Consider the following 21,040-nt stretch of genomic DNA (forward strand, 5'->3'; position numbering starts at 1 on the left):
TCGTGTAGTTGTAGGTTTTCAGATAGTGAGAAGATGCCTTCATGAAGAGAGCATGGTGGAAGGGCTAAGGGTGTTCCCCTTGAGGTTAGAGCCCTCCAGGGACAAGTTTAGGCATTGCAAGAGGAGATGTATAGAGGGATGAATCTTGTCGTAAGGGATGAAAATGAGCAGGAAAATGAAGAAGGAAATGTTGTGCAGGAAGGAGAAGTCTTGAACTGAGCAGAGGAGAAGCTTTTATGGCAATTACCAAGCTGGGCAAAAGATCTTAACTTGAGGTAGGCATGTTTTCGAGAAATCTAATCCCGGATGAGTTGGTCGACTAGATCAATGAGGTGGAGGAATATTTTGAGTATGAGGATATTGAGGACCCTGGTAGGGTTTAATTTGCTAAGGTCAGACTGAAGGGCCATACCAAAATATGGTGGCAAGAGATTCAGTTAGAAAGGAATAAAATATGGTGGCAAGAGATTCAGTTAGGGAAGGATAAAATCACAAGATGGGATCGCATGGTGGAAAAACTAAAGAAGCAGTTCATTCCTGTTGACTACAAGCTTGATTTGTTGAAGATGCAAGGGTTAAAGCAAGAGGGAAAATCTGTCCAGGAATATTCGGAGTAGTTTTACCAAGTCCTTATTAGGATGGGACATGCAGAAGAAAACAAGGAGAAGGTCGCCTGCTACCTTAATGGGTTAAGACCTAGCATTTAGGAGGACTTAAGTTTGGTTAGAATGACCAGCATTGAAGAGGCATACTAGTTTGCCTTGCGAGTTGAGGAGAAGCTAAACAAAAAGTTTGATGGAAAGCAAAGAGGGTGCAATCAAGGAGGAAGGGGTGGTGGTAGGTCTTTTGGAGGCCAAAATGAGAACCAAAAGAAAAATGAAGATGTGGTTAACAGCCAAAACCATAGGAATGAGGGTTTTAACCACTCCCGTGATCAAAACTTTGTAGACCAAAGAGGAAGAGGTAGAGGACGTGGACAAGGTTCGAGAAGAGAAGGCTTTCGTTGTACATGTTTTCACTACAACGAAGGTCATCGAGTCTATGAGTGCCCTCAACGCCAAGGAAGGACTGATAGGAAAGTTGATGGTCAAGCAAGGGTTGCTTATGTGGATGATGATGCTAAGTCACCGCATTCAGAGGATGTAGAAAGAGGAGAGGTTCTAGTTAATAAAACGGTCTTGCTGAGTGGTGAGACTCAACCTGGACAAAGGGGGAGTCTGTTTCATACTAGGAGCAAGTGTGAGGATAGCTGTTGTGATGTGATTATTGATGGTGGAGCACTGACAACTTGATGTTAGAGGAGATGGTCTCAAAGCTAAAGGTCAAGAGGGATAAACACCTCCGTCCATATGGATTCCTTGGATGTAGGATGATGATGAGGTCCGGGTTAGTGAACAATGTTTAGAGTGCTTAGAGAGCTTTCCGGAAATGCAAACGATTTGTCAATCGGATTGATTCTTCATGCATCAACATGTTTACCTTTTGTATATCTTGCATTTTCTCATATCACATTCTCATTGTATATTCTAACTCTCCATGAAAAGGCTTTTATAAACCGCCATTGCTTGAGGACAAGCAATTTCGGGACTATCATGACCCCTCCCTCAATGAGACACAATGAACATATATGATTAGAAATATTAAATATAATAATAATATAATGTGATATATTTAAAATATCATACGATTAAATAATATATTATCTCATATTGATATATGAGATAATTATTAATATTAAGAGTAAATATGTACCTAAATAAAATTATATAATCAATTAATATGCAATTTGATTATCAATTGAACAAATAATTATGCTAATAAACTATATTTCAAAACACATTACTTATATAAACCCTCACCATATTGCAATCTCATTATTATAACTGATAATAATAAAATACCACTCCTTTGGATCGAATGTGCCCATGTTGGATAGAGAAGATACCTACCCCTTAACCATGTCGCTTGAAACATATATATAAGCCAATGCAAAAGAGGATATAAATCATTACGAAGTAAAAAGTGGAGTGAACTATACAAAGACCTAAAATGCATTCGATTTCGGGAGCAACAACAAAATAAATAAAAGGAAAGTGAAGCTAGTATGAAGGACATGCGAGTTAGATAAAAAATTTAGAATTAAGAGGAAATGCATAACATGTATCCAAAGGACACACAGCAATTGAAAAATAGAAAAAGGGGAATCTTTTAGTTAAAAAAGGAAGTCACTTATAAGGAAAATTAAGATATATATTAAAGAGGGAATAAGCCCCCTATTTAAGGGAACCCAAAATCACGTCACCTTTTTGGAAACCAATAAAAAGTGGAGTAAACATGTACGGAGGGAGTAGACAGTAAATATAAATAAACAAGATTACTAATTAAATAAAGGGACTATTATGTGGGGTGGGATATTATATAGTGGAAAAATGGAAGGAGGAATTATAGTGGGGAAAAAATAAATACCAATCCAAGTGTAGTGGTGAATTCTAAATAAATAGGTAGATAAGTGTTGGGAGGTTGGTGCCTCCCTCCCCTCTAGGTGAAGGTACTATTCAACATAGACTGATGGATATGTGACATGTGCTTAACCGCTTCCCATGGATCCTTGTCTCTGGTTGTTGTGACGTTCATTGATAGCTCGAGCTTTTGGTGTAATGACAAAAGTGATTCCAACAAGTGGTATCAAAGCGGTGGGCTACAAGTACAAATTCCTCGAGTCATGTTGAGGGGGGGATTGTTGGGAGGTTGGTGCCTCCGTCCCCTCTAGGTGAAGGTACTGTTCAACATAATTGATGGATTTGTAACATGTGCTTAACCACCTCCTATGGATCCTTGTTTCTAGCTGTTGTGATGTTCATTGATAGCTTGAGCTTTTGGTGTAATGGCAACAGTGATTCCAACAGTAAGGATAATTTATTTTAAATTTATTATTGGGATGGAAATAAATTAAACTATTTTTAGTTTCTATCTATGAAGAATACAGTATAGTTTTGAAGGGATGTATTGTGTTGTGAAATAAATATTGTATATTTCATGACGAAATATAATTGTCATTCTCATTCCAAATCTACAATATTTATATAATATAAATAAGATCTATTTTAAATCCGAGAATTCCAAGTAGAGATCATTATACTTCTTTAGTAGGACCTTGTGGATCCCCCCTTCTACTAATGAAGTGATCCCGCATTCTTCTTTGGGTATAACTTGCATTCACTTCCATAGGCTGGCATAATCATTGGCTTTGATACTATTGTAATGCTTTCGATTATATTGGCACTTGCACATTGAGTCTACTATGACAGATCATATTGAATGATTGCTCCACACCGGCACACTGGTAAGGGAGTTATGTGTACATTATGATGTACTACTTTGGGCTAATCGTATAGTTTAAACAGGTCATATAGAGAGTTATGGAAGATGGAGCTGGATGTGGGATGTATGGTTAAAGGATAGAGTCATATGACAGGGGAAGTCAAATAGGGTCATACGGTGTATCTACAGGTTGTACAGTGAAGTTTTAGTTATCAATACGAACGTGGAGGAACGATAGGCCATACAAAATCTCAATACAAGTCATACTATGGAATGATGATAGGCGGATTTTATGGAAGGTCGTACGATACTCTTGAAGGAGAGGCCACGTTATGTCATATGATGTTGGTAATTGGGAGAGTTGGAAGGTGTTACTTCACACAATAAAAATATATGCAGTTGCCAAGGCCAACATTGTTGAATAGATATGAGATCAACCGAGTCACCCAAACAGTCACAGTATACTCGCCGACTACAAATAGGTACTCCAAATACAAAGATATATGCAATATGTCAACAAAACATAAATATCTATGTTCCCCTGCATTTATGGGACAGGGACAACAGGGGACAGTGGGACGGGTTTTTGGGACAGCAAAAAAGTTTGCCGATTTTGGGGGAGGGGGACGACAAATGGGGATGACTATATAAATATAGGGAAAATATAAAATATAAATGGAAACTTGCATATATACATCGCATTCATATGAAGAAATGGATAAACCATGCCACTTAAACATCATAGAACCTTAACATAAAATATTTCAATAATCAAACTCAATGCTCAATATGCTATAATGCATTCATAATTTGGAATTATTGTCAATGTGCATGTAATATTAAAATAATAACTTAAAAATTTGAAATATGCCCAAGAACATAATTTAGAATTCATTCTCAATAGCAACAAGAACAATAACTCACCTTCCAAATTGAAACACACTACTATCATAAAATTTTGAAACTACACCTCCAATTCATTGTAAGTGGACTGATATTAAATACAAAAAGGTCCTCTATACACTTTGATCATAATATAGGTTTTTTTATAGTAAGACGGTAGCTTGATGCAACTTCCAATATTCACCATATCTTCCACAAAGGACCTAAATCAACCCAAGACCAACCAAGCACTGATGTATTGATAGTAAATGACATAAGGATGCATTTTCTATGTCTATAATGCATTTTTCAGACTCTCCCAGCACCTTGCAAACAGTTTGGTATATAATTCTAAGCATGTAGCATAACTATAACAACAATATTAATTCCATGATTCTTAAAGTAATGTTGTCAAATACTAATAAGAGGGCCCCAAATAGTAAGAATTAACTACCAAACAATAATAAGCATGTTAGGGTGAACGTGGAGGGAGGGGCCCACAAAAAAAAAAGTTTTAGAAAAGAAAAGTATTTTATAAGTGTGTAATGTTCCCGTCATAAAATAAATTATTAATTGAACTTTTGTTAATGGGCCAATTGATTTAGTATATCTCGGACCCATTTTTGTTTTAGTTTTAGTAGGTAACTGTAGCCGTCGGCTATCTTTGTACACCCTCGGAAAGGTTTCCTCAACGGGTATTTAAGCACGGCTTGTAGGTAGTCGTTGGTATGCAATTTGGGTTATTTCTTTGTACTGCAAATTCCTGTTGGAATTCTCTATTGCTCGCCATTTCGGAAGTGAAAGATCTTCCCTACTTGGCTATTTTGGTTTTGGTGGGATTCAACCCTCACCCTATTTCGTCGCCTGTAATACTTCACTCGGATTTGGCAAATTGGAGCACCAACTTTTAGCAAATATTAATTGAAGGATTATTTGTTTTCAATCTCCATTCTTGTTTGGATTTATCTGATGAATTCGAGTCTAAGATTATGGTTGCATGACAGAGCATTCCTCCTCCATCCATACACCATCCACCTCCCACATCACGAAGTGCATCTTTCGTACTGCAACTTTACCCTACCGTATAGCCTAAACAACTCTACAATCATACTGCTGCCTCATCTTACCGTACAACATTTACTCTATCATATTGTACGGCTAGTTCTCCCCCCTCACTATATGACCATTGCACCACCAACTCGTACAACTGTATTTGCATTCCACTGTACGGCCATATTTGAATTCCACTGTACGATCAAACATACTACCTCCAAGGGAGCACAATACGGCCTTCAGGCCTCCACCTTACGGGCCAAGTAGTTCATATACCACTTTTGCCCAACCGTTCCTCTCATCCTATATGCCTTTTTGTGATCCAGTGCACGCTTATTTGGAGTTAAATGGATTCTGGGACATTACAAAGTGTTGATGTTGTCTATAAATTAGGGATGCCCATCCGTCCCAAGGGCTTTCATGGTGTCCCCAATCACCCCTAGGATGTAGGGACATTCCCCAAAAAATTTCTTGAAGTCCCCAAGTTTTTGGGACATTTCCTAGGAATTTTCAGAAAAGGGGGATGAGATGGGTATGTCCCCTAGCCATCCCCAAGTCATCGAAATATTTCTGGTATGGGGAAGGGATTTTAGAGCGGGGTCACGTCCCTGGGTAACACAGATAAATACATTTGCAGAGAAAGACAGTGCTTGGATTGGTCATATTCGAGAAAAGTAATCCAACACATAGAATAGGGAGGGCTGAAGCCCACCGAAACCCCACAAGCCAAGTAGGAAAGGTGTTTTACTTCTAAGATGGAAAATGATAGCAGAATTCACTAGAGTTTGCAAATTACAAATAAATCAAGTCGCATGTCTACATCATCCAACACAACGGACATTGATTATAAAAACAAGGTCATATACATTAATGGTCAATTTCTCTTCATGGCTTTTTATAGTTCCCTCACAAGTTCAATTCTTGAGGCTTCTTAAATAAGTCACATTAATGACTTATAGTATTGCTTGGAATTGAATTTATAAATAATCCTCGATTGAGCGTGAAGTAAATTTAATCAATTCATGCTCTTTAATGATGTTTCATGACCCCCATTTGCTTTATAAACTTTATAATAAATTAATAAAGTACACTTTACTAATAATTTAATAAGATGAACTTGAGCCAAAAAATTTAATTCACTGAGTTAATTGGAGAGTAAGATGTCTACTGTACATGGTGACCATATGCCTTGCCAAAAATAAAAACTCTGTGAATATGACTTACTATAAATAGTAAGTCCCTAAATATTTGCTCAAACCAAAGGTGCCAGTGCTTAACACTATAAACATAGCCCATTCAGGTGCACTACCATAATTAGAAATCCTAACCTTTCTGGAATAATCAATAGTAAGTATAAGTCACGTGTATCAAATTGAACCAAACAAAGAGCAATTCTGAACACTTCTAACAATTGAAGTGAGAATAAGCCTTCGACATTGCCAAATAGGACCCTCTAACCAGTAGTCTTATCTTACAAGGGCCAATGATAGCCTAAGCTAAACATACACCAAGGTAAGTTAAAATGGGGACATTACAAATTTCATGCTCACCTAGGCCTTATTTTTGTATTTTTAGCCTTCCATGCTTGATCATGTTTGATTTTGCTCCCATTGGATGCTAGTCCTTGACGCAACCCCAATTGGCTTGTCAAGAGTGCTTGGAGTGCCCTTGTCCCACTAAAAGCACCCAATTTTGGACCCTCTAATGCTTGGATTACGAGGGTGGGAATTTCTCCTCTGTGTTGACTTGCTTTGAAAATTAAAACAAGTTTCATGAGGAGAGGTATAAAAGAAATCCTAGTCCCATCATTTGAGAACTTGTGAACATCAATTATTAAGTTCTTATTCAATTCTGTTGAAAAAGCAATCAAGCATATTCAAAGCATTGAAGGAAGAAGTAAAGTTTCAAATTTGAGGCATCCATGACAACATGCATGATCAACCTATTCTAAAGTCAATTCTACAAGTCAACATTAACATCTTCATGAAGGCTTTAATACAAGGGAGATGCATGAAGTTATAATATTTCATTGGATTAGATTTGAGGTTGAGCTAAGTGGATTCACTTTGCTTCAATGTAGTGCAAAGAGGAAAGTAGGTTTAGTTCCTAGTTTGCATGCTAAGCTAGTAAACGCCTTTCATCTCATTCCACCCCAGTACATTTTGATAAACTAACTCATCTAAAATTTCAGTTCTGGTTTTTATGTTAAAAACTGATTTATGTACACTGTTTATCCAACTTTGCAATCATATTTCTTTTATGGAATGTTGATTGATCATTCTATTGGGAAATTGCATTGTTTTATCATTCTTTCTATCTTTGTGCATGACTTTTAGAACCCTTAGTCCTACTATAGTAGACCCATGAACAAAAGCTACAGAGTTTTGCCAGCCCAAAATCTAAATACCAAGTGTGTGGAATTTGAGTTGACTAGCATGTTCAATGGGAACTTAGGAAAAATCTCTATTCGTAGACAAGTCATTCCTAATATTGTGGAGAATTTTTCTTCTTACACTTCTCATGATGAGGGTGATTTGAGCTTGAGTATCATGCAACCAATTTGAAAAGCGTGACCGTGATTTGGGTAAGCTTCAATAATGGATAGGTCAAGAATACTTAAATAGTGAGGTAATCCCCTTATTTGAAGGGTTGAGAAAAATGATTAAAAACAATATAGATTGTGTGGAAGTGTTGCACGAAATTGTTCATATTGTTGACATGAATGTTATGCCTATGAAACTTTATGGCGGTGCCATTAGCTTCTCTTATCCTACAAATCGAGTTGAGCATTCAATTTCTATGCCTACATCATAACTTAATGTTCCTACATATATATCTATTTTGGGTACCTCTTCACAAAATGTTAATCCTATAGGCCTTAGCCTTGGGTTCGAATCAAAACTCCTAAATACTTCCCATTGTTGACCTTCCATTTGTTTCCCAATCACCTCATTTGCCAAATTGTAATAATATTCTCCTTCCGACTCCAATGCTCTACCAACCTTTCACCATGTTGCATCTTCTTCATAATCAAGCATATCCAACACAAATTCATCCACCAAAACCACTATCAACAATTTGGCTCCAAGTTTAATTTTCCTATATGTGATATAGCTAGATCAATTTCTCATGTCATTGCGCGTGTTATTGTTCCTCAATATATTGATATTCTCCAATTGGAGTTATACAATGGAAATGGGCGACCCCTTTACTCATGTGAAAATATTCAAACATTGTGTAGCGACTTTTCAATTGACCATAGACTCATGGCAAAACTGTTCGCTTGCACATTTAGAGATAAAGTTTTGCAATGCCATTGTTCTTTGCCTTTTTATTTTATTAATTTAGTTTCAGAAATTGGCAAATGCATTCATACAATAATTTTAGAATAACATTACTCTAGAGATTACTTTGATTGATTTGATGCATTGTAAAGAGAGAGTTGAAGAAAAAGTGAATGATGAGCCTTTGAGTTGTAAAAGAATGTTAGAGATGAGCGTCTATTTACTGAGCTTACATTTTTTACATAATTATGTGAAGTGCTATACAATAATTGACTTCAAGTGACCCAATTGGAATCATCTTAATCTATAGCTCCAACCGATAAGAATGGGTGTACTCAACAACCATTTCAAAAGGAAAACAAAAATTTCATCAATATTAATAACAATCCTTCAAGTCATGTTGATACACAAGTGGTGACCGCGATATTAGATTTGACCCCTATATCATCATGACCAATGTTTACATGTTATCATTTACTCCTCTTTCCAAATCATTAGTTAATGTCATGCTCAAATTGGTTAATGCTAATGTGATGAAGCTTCTTGTCATCAAACCAATAGATACTTTCAAATCCTTGCCTTTGATCACAAAGGCTCTTGCCAATACCATTGTCAGATTATCAATGGTAAGTGTTTTAGATTGAAGCATGTCATTCAAGACCTTATTGATTGCAACAAAATAATTGTGGAGGGTGTGAATGACAAACACAATAACTCTAAAGCATCCCTTAATGAAAAGTTGCAAATCTTTACTGACCCCTTGTCTTCTCATTCCAACAATGTTGTTGAGCCTAACTAACTTGATAACATAAAATTTTAAAAGCTAATGACACGTGTGATGAGGCCGACAATGTCATGAAGTTTATTGAGAAACCTAAACTTCACTTTGAACCTCCCATTAACTTTGATTGAAGAGAAACTATTAAGGCCCCCGATGAACCCCTATACATTACTTGGAAAATTGAAGGAAAACTCTCACGAGGAGTGTTCATCGTTCTAGTATGTATGGTGAATGTTATTATTGGATATCTCTTTGCACAACAAGTGCATCAAGATTTATATGAAAAATTTGATGTTGTCCTACCATAGGTTTTATCACTCTTCTTGTTGAGGTTGGTAAGTTCTTAGATAGTGATATTGCTATCAGGATTTAACTATGTGATTTTGAGTCAAAATCATTGATGCATGTTTCATAAATACTGATTCAACATGAATCCATCTCTCATGAGAATAAATGGAACACTTAGCACTCATTTGATCTAGGTGATGCTCACAGGGGTGAAGCATCGAGACTTCTCGGGAGGTCAACCATCCCAGTTTTACTCCAGCTTGAGCGGCGCTTAACTACGGAGTTTCCTCCATGGTTAAACCTAAAGATTGCAGCCCCATCTGCAAAACCTTCACCAAGTGTTGTGCCTTATGAACCATTCATTAGAAAGCCCCTTAAGCTCATCAATTGATAAGTAGGAGATAGTTTCCACAGCAAGTCAAATTGTGATATTGCTATTAGGATTTAACTATGTGATTTTGAGTCAAACTCATTGACCCATGTTTCATGAGTAGTAATTCAACATGAATCGATCTCTCATGAGAATAAATGGAACACTTTGCACTCATCGGATCTAGGTGATGCTCATAGGGGTGAAGCACCAGGACTTCCCGGGAGGTCACCCATCCCAGTACTACTCCAGCCTGAGCATGCTAAACTGCGGAGTTTCCTCCATGGTTAAACCTAAAGCTTGCAACCCCATTTGCAAAACTTTCACCAAGTGTTGTGCCTTATGAACCATTCATTAGAAAGCGCCTCAAGCTCATCAGTTGATAAGTAGGAGATAATTTCCACAGCAAGTCAAATTGCGATATCATATATATATATATATATATATATGTATATACATATATTATTACCAAATACATTATTGAAATCATAATAAGTATTGGTTGTTGTTCAAAGACTGAATGCCAATCAAGTATTAACTATCGTTTATAACCATAATACATTGAATCGACGGTGATATGAAACATGACCACGTAGGGTCATGCCCCTACATGGGCATGTTACAATATATATAAGTATGACCTGTTGAGACTGCAGATAATCATCAAGAACAGTGGTAATGTGAATCTCAGTCAAAAAAAAATTCAGTCTGCTATATATCTCAAGTTCGGTCTGCGATATACTTTCAGTACAGCCTGGAATAGATCTGCATTTATCAAAGTCAAAATTATTGTTCATCAGCATAATTGATCTATAAAAGAAATTCAATCAAACATATATCAGAATTCTTAAAGGGAATTGAATATTGCTCTGATCATTACAGTATTTCTGTCAATACAATTTAGTTTAGTCTCCACCAACATCAATCTATATATGTTTAACACTCTTTTCTATTCACATGTTGCTCCTCTTGTCTTGATATTAGATTGATAAGATCCTAAGCCCCTTGGGGGTTTGATTTTTCTTGCCACTTCAAAATATTGATGAAAAGTTTTCAATGCTATGTTCTACTTTGCAGATATTATGAATACAGGTTCATACTCCTGCTAAAGTGGGGACTAATGAGGCATTGCAAATTTTATCCCTTTATAATTTCAAGCTCATCTAGGCCTTATTTTAGTGTTTGTGGCTTTCCATGTTTGATTATGTTAAAACTAGTTCAAATTTGGCAACTTTGATAGCTCCTTGGATTTTGGTTCCTAATTCAATGTGGTTGGCTCATCAAGGGTGCATGCCCTGGTCTAGCCAAAAGGGCCCAATTTTGGAACCTAGAATAGTCACAGTGTAGGGGTAGGAATTTCTACTTTGTGTTGGCTTGCTTTGAAATTCAAACACATTTTATGAGGAGGTACAAAAGCAAGCCTAACCTCCTCATTTGAGATATCATGAACATTAATTATCAAGTCTCCCATGCAATTCAATCAATCAAGCAAGCAACCATAATCAAGGCATTGGAGCAAGAAGTTAGGTTTTGGATTTCAAGCATCCATGATCAACCTATTATGAAGTTGAGTCTACAAGTCAACAACAAAATCTTCATGAAGACTTCAACACAATGGAAACTCATGAAGTTATAATATTTCATTCAATCATTGCGATTCAGATCTAGCCTTTGCTCCATTACAAGAGGATGTCAATTTAATTTCTCAATTAATTCTAAATTTAGGTTTTGACCCTAGGCAAGCCCCCATTAACGCAACAATTTCTTCCCTTTGCATGTGTAGGCACTAGCATCAAGAGGCACAAATTTAGTATTAGATTGAGCAGATAGAGACCTACAAATTGAGATTTTGCAAATCCCAAAAAGTTGGGTGAAGGGTGCCCCAAGCACCATTGACTTGAACATTATAGATGAAACTTTTGTGGAAGGTTTTAAGCAATATTTTGATAAAAAAAAGACAATTCATGTAGATTTAATCTTTTGGGGTCAAGGGCGCCCTAAGCACCATTAACCTTCTGATTTTGGTCTAGATTTTAGGCATAGGTTTCTTTTTGTCTCTTCTTTCCAGATTTGTAACTTTTGTCAGCATATCTATTCTATGGTTTGTGTTTGTCAAAACCTTCCAACTCTCGCTTTTTGCCCTAGATCTACAATTAAACTTACATTCTTGCATATTCCATTTGAACTCAAACAAGGACCACTGGACCCACCTTGAGCTTAACCCCTTTCAATTAAAATTGAGGTTTGAGCCAAGTCGATTAATTGAAACTCCCCCTGCCAATGTGGTTCTCAAAATTCACCTTTGATTTTACAAGTCTTGGTAGAAGGATTGGGAGTGGTATATTGATATAGCATTATAGAATTATAAGCCTCACAAAGGCTTATCATTTGCCCATGTTGCCATTCTTGAATCAAAGATGGCTTTTGTGGTCCCCATCATTAATTTGGCAGCACAAACATCACACTTTATGACATCTCCACTTAACCAAAGTTTGGTCACTTTACTTGATCTATCTTTTCCATCTCCCTAGTGGTTTCAGATTAACCCACTTGGGGATTGTCTCGAAGGTACGGCTGGAAAAGCACTCAGATCAGCAGCAATTATTGAACTCAATTTACACATTTATTATTTTCTATGGAAATCCATCATAAAATCCTTCTCTTTTTTGCAACTTTCTGTATGTAAACTCAAATATAGGACAGATATTGCTATACTTTAGCACAAAGTCATAAACTTTCAATCAATCAGCATACTTATGTGGCCACCTCTGCATTGGTTAGGGAAAATGTGTTCCATGGAACCATTTGCCTTAGGGATTTCATCTTCACTTTATATAAACCAGGTCAACCTCTACAATGGGTTCAAGAAAATGTGAATACTAAGAATGGAGAATTGTCTTCTTACAACCTCATTTTATAACCCCATCAAATTCTTACTATAAATTATTATATTTTATCTCATCAAGTGCGTTTATTTTAAAATTTTACTTTACTTTTTTGAAGCCTCAAGTCACTTGATGTTTATTTGCTGACAGCTTAAAACATTTCGATATTTGATTATCCAATTATTTTTTGCACATCCACCCAAGTTATGAAAAATATTAGAATAGCCCAAGTGTGAATTGACTATGCCAACATAGCGTTACATTCTAATGATATTAATATCTATGAAAATTGGCGTTTTCTGAAAATAGCAATTTTCTCTCTAAGAAGTGCATAATGCTCTTAGAATGTCGAAACTACATCAGGAAAGTACCAATTGGACCCACAGTGATCCCTTGAGGCCATTGCCAATATGCAAATTCCTTTCCGGAAAACTAGAAACTCTTCAAGGAAGTTGGAGCTTCAGAAGATGTTAGAATGGGCCAGAAAATCAAGACATTACATCAAATATTTGAGCGCTTAACAGATTTGGGTAGCTAATTTTACCTTTTTTAATATGTTGTTGCAAAGATATATTTAAAAATATTCAAGGCTGGATTGTTTGGAGGTTTGATTGTCAACGCCATATATGGGGCAAGTCTCATAATAGTTTGATGTTTAGAATTTCCGGTTTGAATTAGTTTTGCTGATAATCTTAGACTACTTGTGTTATAACAAACTCGTTATTCTTTAAAATGGCCAAGAAAACATAAAATTCTTAGGACCATATTATATTGCTCTAGTGTTAACATTGAACCAATACCATTTCTAAAGGCAAGCATTTTCTGCAGAAGGCATTCTGGATGATCTTGATTTATCTTTGTAACTGCAAGTAGGCTTTGATCTTTTAATTGTAATATGTTTAGAGCCTTATATTCCTCTTTACCTTAATTGCCTTTGTTGTCTTTTTTCAGAGATCTTCTTGGGGAGCGAGAGTTGTTGGTAACTGCAACATCATTTATTGTGGTTGATGGGATCAAAGAAATTGAGTATCATGCCAATGGTGGTCATAAAATTGAAATCAGGAATCCATTACCAAGTCCTAACAACAGGAATATAATGGAATTAACTTTGATCTCATGTTTATCTCAAAACTTGAGTGGAGAGTGCTTTAGACTTTGTTGTAGGGTAAGATTTATGCATCAAACAGCCACATCAGTAATTGGCTTACATTATATAAATCGTCTTAGAATTCATTGTTTTTAAATGCTATTGCTAGTTCTTTTAAGTTGAATTGATGTGTATAACTGAAGAAATCGGTGTTGCCTTTCTTTCTGCAGGTTGTGTCCATTGAAAATTTAGTTCTGGAGTGGGAACCTGCAAAATACGGATCTGCTTGTCCATGTTTTGAAAGATCAGCAGAATTTTTGAATTCAATTCAAATAATTTCTGGGAGATTCATAATAGGTAAAATTCTTTACAATTTTTTAATTTCTATTCAGCTGCTACATGCTTCCCACTTTTTTTTCTAAAAGTAATTGGAAGAAAGAGATATGGTCAAATGCGTTATAATGTCTCTTATGCTATGTAGCTACAAATTCTTTTGAGGATTGAAGGGTGATCAACTGATCATTTTTTATTTGAGAAACGGAGAAGTTGGTGATTATGTGCAATGAGCAAGTAAATGTGGAAACTAAAAGTGATAGTGCACTACAAGGACAGTGGTCACATGGCAATTTTGTTAATGAAAATAAATAAATATTCATGTTAATGTCCACACACGGGACTCAGAGTAAATCAAGCAACCCTGGAAACATTCCAAGGCAAAAAGTAACCATAAGAGCTGAAAATTCAATCGAATATTAATAATATATTTATATGATTAGTTTTTAAAATATTACATAGTATAATATCTGCTGGGCAGTAAATTTTGGAGTTTTTTTATTACCAATCCCATCTCTTAGTATCCCCGCTCTATACTCTGCTTAGAATTCATGCAAAAGGAATGGCATATTAAAATATAACAGAAAGATGATATCTTCTTTTAGTCGACAATTCCTCATATCTGAACTAGATAGAATTGATGAGATTGTCCAGCTTCTTTTTTAAGTTTTCTTTCAGTGTTAATTCCTAGAATATTCTTGACAATGCCGTATTTTTGCTTCAATTTTCTCATCTTCAAAGTGGTGGCAATCCCTACTAAGTGAACTCTGAGGTGTGCAGGTTGTATATATTCTGAGATTGTTCAAGTTCTGTTTTTCCTTAAACATAAAGATTAATGTCCTGTCTAATAGATGATGGATTATCTATTTTGGTATCTTTTCTCTGTACCAAGAAAATTCTTTGTTCTTTGCTCAGATGATGGCTCAGGATTCTGTGACTGTTGGGCTAGTGGTACAAGGGCGGCGTATTTACTTAGTCTGCATTCAACAGGTGCAGAATTATTTAAGAATGCAGCACCTCAAAAAAACATTTCAAAGAGAGTATTAAAGTGGCAGCATAAGAATTATGTCGGTTTACTGGTAGAAAAGTTGGTAAAAAAGCATCGGCGAGTTTCCATACAGAAAACTAGAACTTTGATTTCATCCGATACAGACTTTTTGATTCTTGGACCTTCAGGGGAAATTCTGAATCTAGAAGACCAAAGGCTAATTTCATATGTCCTTCAAAAAGCATGCAATTCTGCTCCCTTGGTAAGGAAGGATCCATACTGTCATTGGTTCTTGTGTTATTTCTTCCAGGAAATTCCTTTTGGAGCAGTTATCATCATGTGCTTTTTTCCTTTCCAGGTGATTATTGGTAGCATTCTTGGCAAAATAAGCCAACAAACTCGAGAATTGAAGAATTGTGATGAAACTGAAATAGAAAGCAATCAAGAGAACTTTAGCACTCTAACACAGTATCAAATAAAGATTTTAGCTAGAGATGTTTCTCCAATCAGCTACTTACAGGAGGCTGCCAATTGTTTTGAACTACTAAAGTCTGCGCTTTAGGTAATACGATGATTTCTAAATATTTGCTTCTGAGGTTTAAGGCTTTATATTTTCTTGTATCTTGTGGATGGAACAGGCATAATGTCATAACAAAGCAACATGGCTTTGGAAAAGTACATTCTATTCCATTGCATTGGAGGACTCACAAATCAGTTGTTCTGGAATATGCAATGAAAGAGTTAGAGTTACAGGCATTGTGTGACTCACTATATATTGAGTTGATTCAGTCAGTTAGTTATACGACTTGCAAAACCAGTCATATTTTACAGTTAGGGTTTGGCAACTTGAGGCAGTGGTCCATGGCCCTGTTGGGATGATTGGTCATATATCCTTTGGCGAGGATCATGGCAGTTGCAGTGATTCTATAATATGAGAATTAATATGTGATCACGAGGAGCAGCAGCACGGCCTATAATCTCTAGAGAGGCATAGGTGAAGATATTGTACAGGTATATGCTATGGCTGTTAAAAGTCGGCTGCAACACATTTTTCAACCACTCTTATCTCTTTTTAAATGTTTAATTTATACAGACATATGCATCAAGTAATGTAAATACTCATACTCTGTGAATAATGCTGTAAATGTACTTAGTCAATTTGTATACTAAATCTTAAGAAATTATATTTTGAGTGAGGAAAAATGTTTAGTAACATACTACTCATGGATGCATTACATGGACATGTATAGATAGTTTATATTGTTCCGTTGTCACAGCATTGGAAAGGTAAGAACATTTCTATATTACACTAGATAACAGTTTGATGGATTATTGTTGATTACATTGAATTGTTTTCTAACAATTATTAATGACAAGATTTAGTTACAAATACGCATATTACTTCTTTTATAGGAAAACACAAAATAACTACATTACACTAGTACAAAATTGGATGTAACAACTACCCTCGATTGTTACTAATTTTTTTTACATCAAATATTAACCAATCATTTTCCATTTAATTTAGAAGTGATTATAGAACTCTTTTGTTCACCATGGTGGCAACAACTCTATATCACACTTTATGCTTACTTATGATAACATTTAGCTTTGATAACTAGGGTCATCCCTAGATCTAAACCTTAGCCTCAAGGGCTCAATCTTGATAACCTTGCTTACGTATTCTCTTGTGGGAAGTTAGAGGCTTCTTAGTTTGTACTTAGAGGGAGCTTAGTCACTCTTGTTAACGAGATCTCAAATCTCTCTTTAACCATGACTATTAATTAAGTGCAATCTTTAAACTTAGTCCCGTCATAATTAAAGATACTAATTGTCATCAAGTGTTGGTTTCAAATTTGTCATTCCCAATCATTAGTTGTCGTGAATTTCACATTTCCCTAAGGATCATATCACAAATCACACCCATTGGTTATCTTGAGCACACACCACATACAAAATCAACTAGTTCATACATCACAGGTATGCAAGACAGATACCTTGTCATACAACACATACATAGTGAGTAGCTCCATGCATTACAATGACAATGATGATTGGCTCATAAATGATACACACAACTATAGTTATTAATTGGCTCATAGAAGCATCATGAATAACACAATGACTAGCTCTTGTAAGCATCACAAAGAAAATAGTAATTAGCTCATAATTAGTGGCTAACCATCTCTTTCCATAATGCATCCTAGAAATAAGGAATATTGTTGTATTGAGCACTACACCATAGGTCTCATGTCCTATATTACATTAGGGGTCTGTCCTCAACCCAATAGGGTGAAGTATACAATTTCACATCAAAGTAAACCCCATTACACCATGAGAATGGTCCAATTATCACCTACCTATACCTCATTAGAATCTCTTCCCTACAATCCATTGGACAACTAAACAATGAGGACCTCCCATCACTAACATGAAATTGGCCCTTAGACCCACATACCTTGGCGAAATGAGTCCAATTCCCTCAATCAACTCTAGTATCATTCACCTGCATTCAAACAACGGTAACCATTTGCTAGTTGGAGAAACAACTGATAGTCTATTGACATAGTACGCTCCTTGATTACTATCAATCTTGAGTGGATAAGCTTATCTTAATTGGATCATATGATTTATCATTTGGCGGTCACCTTGGATCAAGCAAACTAGTCTATGTGCTAGAGGAATGTAAACATCTACCTATGCCTTTGGTGGGTCCCAACTCTATTTGTTGTTGTAAAAGTAAGTGCAGTACTTGTCTTGGCATTATAAATGGAAGAGAAGTTCATATTTTAGAATAAGTAGATAACAAACGAACGATTTATAAGGTCATACACATTCTCGTAAGTCTTGGATTAAACATCTCAAACACAAGTGTTGATGTAATCAATGTATTGTGGCTTCAACTTAATATGCAATAATATGTAGATATTTACAAGAAGGTAGTCATCCCAAATCATTTCCTTATAAATGCATTGAAGCATATTATGTATTAATATAACTTATTAGGTTCTTAACTCTTTATTATTGCCTGTTTCACGCTCAAATAAAGCCTACTATAGAGCAAAGGTTAAACAAGGAATAACCTTGATCCTTGGAGCTATCTCATTCCTAAACCCTCCATGAATATAAGGTCACATGGGTATCCTTCACCCAAGTGTTGCCTATGTTCCAACTTCCAAACAAGTCAAAGTTACATGTAGTTTTCCTAAACATGTCACTCAAAGAACCTACACATAGGTTCCCATAACTATGGACTCGTTGATGTTTTCCCTTAACTAATAACACCAAATTTGTAGTTCATCAGTCAATTCTATACTCCCTTCAAAATTATCGAGTTATTTGATCATACTTCCCACCTCGTTATTCATAAACCAACTAGAATGATGCAAGCTCTATCTTATCAACATATGTTCTTGACTTATAACTCAATATTGGTTTTTATTGGTTCACACAAATAAATTAGCACAAACAAAGAGTTAAACTAGTTCCTTACAACCCATAGGAAAATACTTCAATTGGAAATACATACCATTTGTTGAAAATGGAAGTCTTATACCTAAGGGGTTAGTGAGTATATTGTAGTCATATAAAATCCCTTACTCAAATGCCCAAATAGTATTCTATATGGTAAATCTCATTGTTGCATTAAGACAAGGATAAAATAACATTAAATGTACATATGAAATCTATTGCCAATACAATAGAATTTCCAAAAGCTTGATGACCACACGCATCTTGATATTGTCACAATATAACATGATGTCCAACATTTATAATATCACAAGAATTTGAAATTTTTATAAGCCTTACAACATTGGTGTTTAATTCTTACACAACATACAAATATCCATCACAACCATGATGCCTTTCCTTTCTTTCTATGGTAATTTCTTAAAGAGTTTACAGTAATCAAGAGGTCAATAAATATCTTGAAATTGTAAATACCAAAATGATGCAAAAATAGAACAAAGCTCTCAAAAGGAAACCAATTGGGTTCTACTTCAACATGGTTTGATAATTTTTTTTTTATCAAAATACTATATGACATTGTCTTAATCTAAAAACAAAAAACCATTTTGGACCTTAAAAGTCATTAATCAATGTTCACAAACTTGCATTAATCGCAGTGAATATTTGAGCTTGGCAAACTCAGGATAATTGACAATGATATACTCGTTATTCAATATTATCTCAATCCCTTCATATTTCTAATTGAAAATAACCCACTCTTTTTCATTCACAAACTTCATATTTTATTAATATTAAAGTAATATATACAATGTCTATTTCAAAAATTAAAGATTAAACTCTAACACACAATACAACAATGCGTATGCTGCTCCAAACACGGTTTTCATCAAACCCCTATGTATATCACTAGCCCTTTTTAGCTTGCCAAAACCATCTAATATAGCTATTCAATTTGAAAAAACGTGACAAAACGAAAGGGATTTTTTGTCCTTGCATGTGGGTACCACACCGAAATACAGCCACTTACCAATCTTTGGTTTATCCTTCCTTACAAAACACAGTTTCAAAATATTTTACCAAGAAACACTAGTGTGGCCCACAACCAAATTGTCACCTTTTCCTTCTCTTACCATACCAAAATGCAAGGCTACAACCAACATCACCAAAAGACACCATTGATGACACTACATCTACTATCAAACAACACCACAACTATTAGCTCCAGTTGTGAGATGAATACATATCTTATTGGCATGTTGAGTCCTCTTTGCCTGGACACCACCACTTGCACAACCTCCTTGTTTTGTATTTAAAGAGCGTTGAGCTAGACATCTCTAACTTTCCTTATTAAATTGTCCAACACCACTTGTCTCTTTTGCAAGTACATCTGCTTGTCCAAAATGCTAGACAATAAATGAAAGGGATGATCTTGAATTCTTGCACCTTCTATGGGCCTTCTATGCACTCTAACAAATCAAAACTTTGACTAGGGATCACCCATTAAAAAATGTGGTCACTTAACATGAACATATCCTTTGTAATTAAAGTTTGCACCACCTACTTGATAACCTTTGTATCTAGTGCAATTTCCAATCCCACCCAAACAACATATTGATAATGTCAAGGTTGATGCGGTACATGTGCTTTGTCGAGACAAATTTCTCCCCCAAAAGCTTCATTCAAAGATTTCAAAATTGTCTTGTTTTTGCATGGACATATTCACTTAGGCCTATGCATCTTCACATCACCAAAAAAGCTTGTTCTTGCCTATTTGTTAGCAAGTTAAATGTGACCTCCAACCTCATCGACACACCCAAAGTAGAGAAACACAAGAAAATTGTAATTTCAAAATGAGGAGAAAATGTCATTTAAACACCATCACATTAAGTGCCAATGCTTGTAGACCTTGGAAGTTGCACTTCAATGACTACATTCCCTCTGCTACATTAACTCATCATTGGTTTGGTAGGCATGATCATTGACTTGTCTTAGTGTAAGAGACAATTTGAATCACTCAAAATGGTAACTCGCTTTGGATAGTTGATGAATTTTTGGAGATGCCAAGCTTGGAAGATCTCACAATAATAACATTTACTGGAGGTAAAGAGTCTTCTTGTGAATGTAACCATCTTGTAGTGTTGCCATAGCCTCAACTATGTTATTTGTCCCATACTTAATTTGTTTTGCTTTTCAAACTCAAAATACCCTCCACATTCTTGAGAAACACATCCAATTGCAGATGGTCCTAGGTATTCCTGTGAAGCCCCATAAAAATTAATATTTATCCAACTCTCCTT

General features: G+C 35.6%; 1 protein-coding gene across 2 annotated transcripts in view; it reads left to right on the forward strand.

Annotated features, from left to right (window-relative positions):
• CTC1 (conserved telomere maintenance component 1) overlaps positions 1-16,485 on the forward strand; it is a 283,472-nt gene extending 266,987 nt beyond the window's left edge. For both annotated transcript variants that reach the window (XM_089819188.1, XM_089819190.1), the window contains 5 exons: positions 13,816-14,029; positions 14,182-14,308; positions 15,200-15,534; positions 15,631-15,834; positions 15,911-16,485. In XM_089819188.1, coding sequence (XP_089675314.1) covers positions 13,816-14,029; positions 14,182-14,308; positions 15,200-15,534; positions 15,631-15,834 — 880 coding nt within the window. In that variant the 3' untranslated portion in view covers positions 15,911-16,485. The remainder of the gene's footprint in view (positions 1-13,815; positions 14,030-14,181; positions 14,309-15,199; positions 15,535-15,630; positions 15,835-15,910) is intronic.
• Positions 16,486-21,040: the final 4,555 nt, after the last annotated feature.

This window comes from Cupressus sempervirens, chromosome 3, assembly GCF_028749045.1.
Source record: "Cupressus sempervirens isolate cs-2001-9-10 chromosome 3, ASM2874904v1, whole genome shotgun sequence".
NCBI classification, from domain to species: Eukaryota; Viridiplantae; Streptophyta; class Pinopsida; order Cupressales; family Cupressaceae; genus Cupressus; species Cupressus sempervirens.